This window comes from Ictidomys tridecemlineatus, chromosome 1, assembly GCF_052094955.1.
Source record: "Ictidomys tridecemlineatus isolate mIctTri1 chromosome 1, mIctTri1.hap1, whole genome shotgun sequence".
In the NCBI taxonomy this organism is placed as follows: domain Eukaryota; kingdom Metazoa; phylum Chordata; class Mammalia; order Rodentia; family Sciuridae; genus Ictidomys; species Ictidomys tridecemlineatus.
Genome location: NC_135477.1, coordinates 61,342,606 through 61,353,971, shown reverse-complemented (window position 1 = coordinate 61,353,971; position 11,366 = coordinate 61,342,606). Strand labels below are relative to the sequence as shown.

At 35.7% G+C, this 11,366-nt stretch overlaps 1 protein-coding gene across 1 annotated transcript in view; it reads left to right on the top strand.

The window, feature by feature from the left end:
* The first annotated feature begins 5,498 nt into the window (after window positions 1-5,498).
* Window positions 5,499-11,366, top strand: part of Phyhipl (phytanoyl-CoA 2-hydroxylase interacting protein like) — a 56,724-nt gene continuing 50,856 nt past the window's right edge. Inside the window, exon 1 of the mRNA XM_005334321.4 lies at window positions 5,499-5,889. Within this exon, the coding sequence (XP_005334378.1) occupies window positions 5,784-5,889 (106 nt within the window). The 5' untranslated portion in view covers window positions 5,499-5,783. The remainder of the gene's footprint in view (window positions 5,890-11,366) is intronic.

Below are 11,366 nucleotides of genomic sequence, written 5' to 3'. Positions count from 1 at the left end.
AAACATGAATTCCCGGAGGAAATTTCTTTAAACAGGAAAAGAAGATAATGTCAGAGGTTCAACTTTTAGAATACCTACACTCAAGAGAGCAACATAGAAGTTAAGAGTTGATAAGTATTAAGGACACATATAGAAAGAGATCCAATAGAGTTCAGCAATACAGAAGTTCAACAGAAGTAAACCATTGAGATATCAAAGCGACTGCAGATGATAAAAGGTCTTTATATTTGGTGCTCTGAAATGACATCAAAACCAAATGACTGCTGAAGAATAAGAATCAGAGTACTAAAGATTGATGATAAGTTGTGGAGGGTTAAAAGTAAATGGAGCAATAAATAACACTTTTATAGAGTGTAACAATTTACGATGGGTTCCTAATATACATTGGAATAAATATTAAGAAATTGAATAAATTGTTCAGTAAGACAATTTTTAAAACAAGGACATTGGTGATGTGAAAAGACTGAAAAAGGAAGAGAAAAACTGAAGAAACTGGAGGTAGGGAAATAGAACGATAATTCTACCCTGTAATACAATGCACTGAATAGGTAGCATAGTAGATTTAACCAGAAACTAGTGAATAAAGGACAGGAACAAAGAAGAAACTTCAGCTTTCATTTTCTTCCCCCAGGAAAGAAGATGAGATCATGTTTATTTTAGAATTAAATTTTTTTTGCTCTATTAAATTATGCTTGGCAAATGAAAATCCCATATATTTTATATGTACTATGTGATGTTTTAGTATACACTGTGAAATTATTACCAAATTAAGCTAAATAACATCACATATTTATCTTTTTGTGTGTAAGAGCATTTATGATCTAGTCTCTTGGCAGATTTCAAATACACGTTAACTATAGCCACCATGTTGTACATTAGGTTTCTAATGCTCATTCATCTCATAGCTGAAGGTTTGAACTCTTTGGCCTATTCCTCTTTTCTCCACCTTCCAACCCCTAAAAACCACTGTAAATATTAATTCTGTTTTAGATTGCACTTATAAGTGATATCATGCAGCACTTATCTTTCTAGATATGGATTATTTTATTTAGTGTAATGTCCTTAAGATCTATCCATGTTGATACAAATTGGATTATCTCCTTTGTAAATGCTGAATAGTAGTCTAATGTGTGTATGTGTATCACATTTTCCTTTTCCATTCATCCACCAACAGGTTTTAGGTTGTTTCCACATTTTGACTATTGTAAATAATGCTGTAATAATGAGAGTCAGAGATCTTGATGAGGTACTGATTTAATTTCCTTTGGACATATACCCAACAGAATTGTTGAGTCATTTGGGTAGTCCTATTTCTAATGTTTTGAGTAACCTCCATACTGTTTTCCATAGTGATAGTACCAATTTATATTCCCACCAACAAGGTTTTCCTTTTCTCCATATTCTTGCTAACACTTGTTATCTTTTGAATTTTTTGATAAGTCATTCTGACAGACTTGAGATGATATCTCATTGTTGTTTTGACTTTTTATTTCCCTTATGATTAATACTATTGAACATCTTTTCATATATCTGTTAGCAATTTGTAGGTCGTCTTTGGAACTTTTATTTAAGTCCTTTGCCCATATTTTAATTGGGTTATTTTTCTTTTACTATTGCATTGCATGAGTTTCTTATACATTTTGGATATTAATTCCTTTTTGAATATATGGTTAAAAAATATTTTCTCCCATTCTGTAGGATGTCTTTTCATTTTGTTGATTATTTCTTTCACTGTGCAAACACTTCTTAGTTTATTGTCTCACTTGTCCATTTTTTTGCTTTTGTTGCCTGTGCTTTGGAGTCAAATCTAAAAAAATTCATTGCCAATATCAATGTCAAGCAGCTTTTCTTCCATGTTTTCTTCTAGGAGATTTTTGGCTTCAGGTTTTAAGTCTTTAATCACTTTGAATTGACTTCTGTGTATGGTATAAGAGAAGATCCAATTTCATTTTCTTTTTATGTGAATATAAAGTTTTTCCACACCATTTATTAAAGAATCTATCATTTCCACATTGTGTATTCTTGACACTTTTGTAGAAAATTAGATGACTGGAGATAAGCATTTATTTCTTAGCTCTCTTTTCTTTTTGTCCATGTGTCTATTTTTATGCCAGTACCACAGTGTTTGTTATAGCTTTTTAATATAATTTGAAATCAGAAAATGTGATACTTTCCAGCTTTGTTCTTGCTCAAGACTGCTTTAGTTCTTTGGGATGCATTTGTGTGTATGTAGTTTCATATGAGTTTTAAATTTTTGACTTCTGTGAAAAACACTATTGAAAATTTCATAGGGATTATCTGAATTTGTACATCACATTGGTTAGTGTGGAAATTTTAACACCACTAATTTTCCAGTATATGAACAAATGTGTCTTCTACGATTTCTTTCATTCAGTTTTCATCATATAGATCTTTTACCTCAGTAGTTCAACTTATTCCTAAGTATTATATTTTTTCTGAAGCTATCAAGAATATAGGATTCTTTGGTTTCTTTTATGAATGGTTCATTATTAGTTTATGGAAGCACAACAGATTTTTGTATGCTGTTTTTGTATCCTACATCTTGACTGAATTTATTAGTTCTAAGATTTTTTTTTCTTATTCTCATTTGTTTTTGGTGGAATCTTCAGGATTTTTTATATGAAAGAATATGTCATGTATAAACAGACAATTTAAGATCTTCCTTTCAATCTGAATGCCTTTTCTTTTTCCTACCTAATTCTTCTGGCTAAGACTTCCAGTAATCTAGAACAGAAGTATGAATATTATCTAGTTCCTGATTTAAAGGTAAATATTTAAGTTTTCACTGTTGAGTATGATATTAGCTATGGGCTTATCCAGTATGGCCTTTATTACATTGAGGTACATTTATTCTATACCTAATTTGTTGAAGGTTTTTGTCATGAAAGTATGTTGAATATTGAACGTTCTCTTTTTCTGTCTTTTTCTGTTTTGTACTGGGGATTGAACCTAGGGGCACTTTACCACTGAGCTATGCCCTCAGCCTTTATTATTTTTTGAGATGGGATCTCACAAAATTGTTGAGACTGGCCTTGAATTTGCAATACTCTTACCTCAGTTTTCCCAGTTGCTGGGATTACAGATGTGTGCCATTATGCTTTTGAATGCTTTTTGTATTTACTGACATAATTATACAGTTTTTTCTTTCATTATCTTAATGTGGTGCATCACATTCACTGATTTGCATAGGTTGAACCATCCTCCTGTTTTACAAGCCTGAACACACTTAAACCAGAAAGTTATAATAAATATAGAAGTTTTCCTCAGTGTTTTAAAAGTTACTAAAATACTTTCAGGACTTTGTAGTATAAAATTGACCAGCTATCCTTTCTTAAAGAGGTCCTCAGTGTCCCATAATAATATCATGATTTTATAGGGTACTTTACAGTTCATAGAGTTTATATGCATTATCTCATTCCATCTTCTTTTGTATTTGTCATAATCCAAATTCTCAGCAGGAAGGTGCCTTGCATTGACTAGATTTCAGAAAGTCACATTAATAATTCTCAAAGTATTAACCATTTCCTGATTATACAGTCTAGTTTACAAATGTGATCATGCTAATTTACTATTTCAAATTTTTAACAATTTATCATTTCCTTAAGATAAAGTCATTTTATTTATTTTTTTGGGGGGGGGGAGGGAGAGGGAGAAGGGAAGAGAAGAGAAAGAGAATTTTTTAATATTTATTTTTCAGTTTTCGGTGGACACAACATCTTTATTTTTTTATTCTTATGTGGTGCCGAGGATCCAACCCAGAGCCCGTGCATGCCAGGCAAGCCATTATCACTTGAGCCACATCCCCAGCCCAAGATAAAGTCATTTTAGAGTTTTCCATGACAATCCAGACTAAGTTATAACCCTTATATGCACTTGTAGAAGTTCCTGTACTTTTTCCTTCACATCTATCACACTTATCTTTTAAAATAGCTGTCTTTCCTGATAGATTTGAACTCCACATTTTCACACCTGGATATTTTCCTAGGTGACTAACAAATATTTCTAAGAGTTATAGTCATAATTATATGCATATTATATTTCTCAGTTGTAAACCAGAGAGACAAACCCACTGTGGTTAGGCTATCAATTTCTAGTTCTACAGAGCAAAGCTTTTGAATACAAGGAATTCACCCTAAGTACTACCTTGTCATATCTTTTGACAAGTAATAATTTACCCTATCCTTAGGGACACCCCTACCATAACAGTATGTTTTCAAACTTCAAAAAGGAGATCCATCTTCATTAATACCTAAATTTATAAAGAGGGTGTTTCACTTTACCATATCCAATTACCTTTCACAGATTTTTATCAACTTGCAATTGTGCCAAGTTTTTTCACAGGCCGGTCCTTCCATTTTAGGAGGCTTCAATTAACTAGATTTAGTTGTGTCATGGCTAAATGGATGTGACTAGAAAGGGTAGCATATAGCAATCTATATGTAAATTATTTCTCTATTGGTTAACATTTATGTTTGAAATTGGAAAATCAATTAAAAGGAACTTAAATTAATTTCCAACAACCACCCATTACAAAAAGGGGGTCAAGTGTCACTATTTTTGATTCCAAGATAGCAACAAAACTAAATCCTATTTCAAAACAGCAAATGGGAACAGAAGTCAATAGGCTTTGCTTTTTGTCTTTTATTCTTAAAACATTGCACATTTACTAAGTGCACTGCAGACTTTTAAATGCTTTTAAAAGCAATGGGCATATAAGTTTAAGGTAACTTGAGGAAGCAACGTCAATCTTCATTTTCTACTGTAGCAAAGATCCCTTCTATACATAAGTATAGAAACCCCATTAGCTTCCAGAACAATGCCTAGCCCAAAATGAGCATTTAATACTTATTTGTTGAACAAATGAAAGATACTCGAGTTTGCGAGCTGGGAAGTGACTGTCGCCCTGAAGCAGGTATGCAATCTTTTCAGCAGGCTAGCTGGCATTTCCTTATCTCCTCACCCTCAGGGTGGCCAAAACCGGGCCCCTATATCCTTACACTCTTCAGGTAACCCGCTAATTTCTCACACAGCTGCAGCTGTTTCTGAGGACTTTCTGGCTCAGTTGAGTGTGGGCAGCAAGCAGACCTGGACTCAGCCCTCTGGCTCCAACACCCCAAACAAAGAGTCTGGGCCCTTGTTTTTCCAAACCGTGATAAACAACCAACCTGCTCGCCCTCGCCTCCCCAAGCAGACAGACGCCTTGGTGCCAAGACCAGCTCCGCCTGACACCGTGAGAAAAGAGAGACAGCAAGCCACCACCGCTAGGAGCGGGAGCGAGGCGAACCCGCCACGCGTAGAGCTGCGCCCCCAGGTGCCCGTCTTTCCCGCGTGCTCCATCGTCCGACGCCTCACGCGCGAGGTTGCGGGGGCCGCGGCGCAAGGGCAGCCCCGGGCGCGTGCGCGCGTAAAGGGAGGGGGCACCGCGCGCCAGCAGGTGGGCGCGTCCTCCCGCGCGCGTGCGCGCGCACTCTTTCTCACGTTCCCGGTGCGCCTCGTCCCCTCCCCGCCGAGAGCGCGCGCCTCCCGCCCTCGCGCCGGGTCCCGCTCAGTCTGTCAGCCGCACACTCCCTAGAGCTCCTGCCAGGGCCGTCGCCTCGGCCGCGGCTCTTCAGCCCGGCGGCTCAGCCTTGGCCTCTCGGCGCCCTGTCTCAGATCGCCTCCCCGCTTCACCACTACCCTTCCTTTCCCGCCCTCCTGACCCACCCACCCCACTGAGAGAGCCTGGATACGAAGCAGGAGGGCTTGAGAAGGGGGTTGGAAAAATGGAGGTGCCGCGCCTGGATCATGCCCTCAACAGCCCCACCAGCCCCTGTGAGGAGGTGATCAAAAACCTTAGCCTGGAGGCCATTCAGCTGTGCGACCGGGACGGTAAGAGCGGCCGGGACCGAGAGGAGAGGGGCCGAGCCCGCGCCAAGGCTCTGCGGCCGCCCGGGCCCCGCCGACGTCGCCCGTTCGGGCGGCAGGGTCTTTTGTTGTCCCCCAGGGTGCTAATAAATGCAGGTGCGAGGTCCCCTCCTTCCCCTCTCACCCCAGAAACAAAAGGACCCCAGGGCTTGCGTCTTGGCGCGGAAAGTCGCCCTCGTCCACGGCGTGGGTCGCCGCCTTCGCCTGCCTGGCCCGGGGAGGGCGCCGTTGGCGCCCGCGGCTCCTGCCGGGACCAGGCGTTTCCGATCTTTGCCGCAGTCCGGATTTCCCGGGTCTCTTGGCACCGAGGGAAAATGCCCTTTGGGGGTTTCTGTCACTTCCATCGGGCACGCAAACAGTAGTTAGCATTCCCTGCCTAGAAACTTACCAGACAATGCTTTTGGAAGCCTCCCATCCTCAGACTCCCTAAATTAAGTCCATTTATCCTCTCAAATTGGGGTGAGAGTGACAGTTTTTAGTGAAGGGGCGAGGGTGGGGTGGGTTGGAAATCCCAAGCATTTCAGCACCAAGGACAGGCACTGGCTTCAAGGTTCAGGGCCGTGATTCAGACTGTCAAAAAATGTCTGTAAAGGAATTGGCCTAATATAGCAGCTGTGATTCAGATTATGTGCGAGCTAAGCACCATTGTGTGCCGATATTGTATTGTTTATTCTATTGTTAAAGTTGACAGTCTCCTAAAGAAGGAAATTGGACACAGGTCTGAGCGTTAAAGGGATAAACTAGTACTGTGTGCAGTGTGGGTTACAGGGCATCTGTGTGTGTTGGATTAGCTGGAGAGTCAATGCTTTTGCGGTAATGTGGAATAAAACTTCATTTGTAAAGAAGTCGTTTAATTAGTGTTTGGTTGGCCAAACAATTGTAAAATTCTACATCTGACAACAGAAAACCAATTTACAGGTTGTCAAGAGGACTCTGAATTCTTTGGACTATAAATGAAATTAATGTTTAACTATATAGAGAGCTAATGATTATAAAACATTTTTAAATCAAAGTTATGTAGAGATACCAATATGCTCCCAGTAAGATCATAAAATTTTATTAGTGTAGACCAAATAGGGAGCAGAAATTTTGTTTGCAAAGTCATTTAAATGGTCTTAAAGTTGTTTAGGTGTTGCTGTTTGGTATATTTAGGTTAAGTAAACACCAAAGTTTAGTTTACTTCTGTTAATATCTACTAATTTTGGAACCAAAATTCAAACCAATGACAGTTTGAATAATTTCTGAAATATATCATGAAGTGACTTTATAATGCTACCATTTTAATTTGCAAATATTTTAATTTTCTTAGATTGGTTTGAGAGGAAATGAAGAATCAAATAAAAAGTAGATGTCAGTAGTTGGAAGTGGGTAATTCATTGTTGTTCCTCAGATCCCAGTAATCTCGATATTTAAAGTGAATTAATCATGTTTCAAAGATATTAGGGAAAATAAAGTTTAGGGACTTTTTAAATGAAGTTTACAGTGAGTTAATGTAGAGTGCAAAAATTAATGCTACATTTATTGTGGTCTTTTCTAGAGTAGTAGCTATTTTGTTCTGGTTACATTTTGTAGTTGTTTCTGTTCACATTGTGAATTTTGCAAAACGAGCAAATTATGTAACATTTAATTGGGAATATTTGCAATAAGCAGTTTCTATGAAAATTACTATTTGAAGACCTCTGATTGATTTATTAGAGACTAAGTAGGCTTCAGTAGGTAAAATAGCTTATACCAATGAGTACAACAAGCTAACTATTCTATTAGAAGATTCATAAAAATTTGGAATGACTAGTGTAGGCAGTTATTAAATGGTTAACATTTTTTTCTTTATGATCCTACCTTTTGTATCAATTCCAAAAATATTAAATTGGCTCGATGGGAATTATTTAGAGGGGATAATGTAGTTGTTTTTGAAAAGTAGTTCGTAAAGTGTTGCATTAAATTTGTCAATCAGACCTTATTTAGCATCATTTTACATTGAGAAATTTTCAGCTGGGTGGTATTTTGTTCCTTTTGCTTCATTTACTTTCCTTCCTCTCAGGTCTCCTTATTTTACTTTTGACTTAAGCACATAAGTATATCTTCACTTGCCTTTCTACACTATACAGTTATAAGTGTGTGGCAGAAGACATACTTATGTGCTTAAGTACATAATAAGCATTATATTTTCATAATTTTAAGATCATTGAAATCGATTTTTCTCATTTATTCTTTTCTCATTTTACTCCACTGTTAATTTGATAATGAAAAAAATAAAACATCAATTCCTTAAAAGTATAATAAAGTGTACATTCCTTTACCCTCTCCACTCATACAGGTTTTAAATTTTATAATGTTTTACATACTGTATGAACTAAAAGCTATAGCATCTAGGAACATAACTGTATATCTTTCTTATGTTCCCTTGGCTCTTCTATTTTATATTTTTATTTGTTATTTGCCTATTTTCCTATACATTGATGTTTACATTATTAGCATCATTTCACACTGTTTCTTTTTTCCTAGCCTATAAAAATATTTAGTAGTCTTGGAAGAATATAAATTAGAGTTCAAGTGGTCATGTAATTGGATTTTTAATTAAGCAAGAGGGTTCTTATAAACACACAAACACAGAGAAACATATACATTATGGATAGTCTTTCTTTTGGTTGATAGTACTTGGTTCCTGCCCAGGTGTGAAGTTACTTGAAGTTCAAATAAGGATTCTGGATAGATTTCTATTAGTAAATCTTTAAGATGCACTGTAGATTTAGGGGCTCATATAAGTCTATATTGGAAATAGGAGATTATGTTTGTTTCTCCACCTCTGCTGTGCTGAAATATACTCAGATTGCAAACATGGTATGATTTCATTATGACTTCTCAAAAAATGGAAGGAAAAAATAATTTTTCATTTGTTAGCATCAGTAATATGGGAAATCATTTCCAGGTCATTTCTTTTCTTCTTGTAGAAATTTCAGATGCTCGTTGACCTGATGGGAATAAATTTTAAAGAAATTACACAGAAGCTGACAGATTTAACTTTCTTTGTTTCTAACAATAGTTCTGTGAAGAAAAAGAAAAAACCAGTTTTCTCCTTTTTATATGTTTAAAAAATAGATTTCTTCAAATATGGACTTCATCATACCTATTTAAATTATAAATCTTTGAACCTCATTATTTATGCTCATGCATGTGTAAATTAAACAAATTTTGACTCAAAACAAAGTAATCCACATGCTGGGAAGCACAGTGCCTATTAGATAATCCTTGATAACATTTTCTGAAACAAACATCTAGGAAAAGTACTCATACTCTTTAATATCTTTATTACAATAATGTACTTACTCAGTCTCAGTGACATGCTGTGGGGGTATGTTGTATAATAATACCATAACAAATATGACTTTGGTTAGAATATTGACTCCATAGCTGTCCAACCGTAGGCAAGTGACTTAACATTTTTAACAAAGTGGGCATAGTAATGTCAGTTGTATAGAAGTGTTGAAATAATAAAATGAAGTATATAGTGTACAAATAGAGTAATAATTATTGTGAATGAAATATTATTCTCCAAATATGTTATTGAGTTAAACTACTGCTTTATCTCTTTTTTTTACTAATGTATTAGTCTATGTTGTTTTTCATAATTTCAGTTGTGTATTGTTTAGTTGGGAAATCTTCTACTTTATGAGTAATTAATGCAAACTAAATTATGTATTTTAAAAGAACAGTAAATTTAAAAATCACAGTTAAGTAGTCTTATCCCTTGATTTTATCTTACCATCTCATCAATAATCTTTGTTAGCTTTAGCCCTAAAATATGTTTTCAGCTTCTAATTCAAATCTTTTTGTTTTCTTTTCTTGTGCCTTATGACCTTAGGTACTATTTTGAGTAGGTGTTTGCATAAGAGCCCTTCTTTGTCTTCTTTTTCAGTACTTTTTAAAATATTTTTTCTAAGGATAGCTCTGTACAAGGTCATATGACCTCTGTATTCATTTCTTTTACTCTGGTATAACTATGAAGATGCTGCAAATTCTCATTAGTGAATATGGAAAAAAACAAAAATAAGAACTTAAAAGAAACTAAAAATTGAAACTCATCAGAATTATGTTAGACAAATTCATATTCTTGGTAGAGATTCTCATTCATTCCCCTGGAAGACCAAGAAGTTATTACAGTAAAAGTCTCATCAAAGGATATGTGGCCAGACTCCCTCCAGTGGTAAAATGACTGATGTGTCATAAGTAGTAACACCAGCAATTTGCTCTGTTGCCCAGGTAGGCTGGTCAGAAATTCACTCTATAATGAACAGTATCTACACAATATCCTAGACTACTTGGTTTTATCTCTGCTAGTATTTCCACCTTGTGTATGCCCAATCTTGATTTTTTTACTCTGATGTAAATATACTTTTCCTCCTTTGAATTGTATCCTGGACTTCAGTGTTAACAACAGTTATATTGCTTATTGCAGCAAGCATGATCCTTCTAGTTTATGATTTCCCTTCTTTGTCCTTAGTAAATGCATAATTTAAGTTTTGCCTTGTAGAATATGCCTCTTTCTTGGATTTATTTTCCATTATTGTTAAATTTCTCTATAAAAGTTTTTTGTCTGTCTTTTATTATTTAAATCCTGATGTGACTACTCGAAAATGCATGAATTAACTGTTTAAAATATTTTGTTATTACCAGACAGTAGTTAAATATCTTACTAAGCAGGTAATGTTTCATACACATACATTTGAGAAGTAAAATTAGCGTTTGGGAAGGCTTCTAGTAGAAATATATAGAAGAAGTAGGCAGAAAAAAATTAGAAAGCTTTACAATCTTTTATGTAAGATAATGAGTGGCAATGGTATAAAAGAAATCTACAAAGTAACTACTAAAGAATTGATGATTGAATTTTCAGACAAAATGAAATGTGATTAGAAGTAATGTTAGAATTTTGTCTGGAAAGTTCTGAAAATCAGAAGAATCATTGATAGAAAATAAAAATAAGGAGAAAGGAAATGATATTTAGACATCATGATGACATCAGGTTTTGCATTTCAAATTTTAGGTCTCAGCGAACATCCAAGTATGTCCTAAGCTCTTTCCAGGGCCTCTTTCCTCTCGCATAGATACTATATTGCCAGAAAAATATTTTGTACTACTTTGTCATTGTTTTTAGTATGGGTTCCCTTGAGAGACCTTACATTCATTTTAGGTCTTTTTCTTCATTCCTACTCCTTAAAAACTTCTTACAATCTGATGATAAAACTTTTAGAATCATTACTATATAAAACTAACCATTTGGATATTTAGAGAGGATTGTGAAAAATCATCTGCTTAAAGATATAGAGTCTCCAGTCTGAGTCCTGACAGACTTTTTAGAGGGATTAGTATAAAACAAAAAGAACATTTAAGTTATGTTAAAACATTTGAAATACAACATTGAGACCCCTTGGAAGGTTACAACA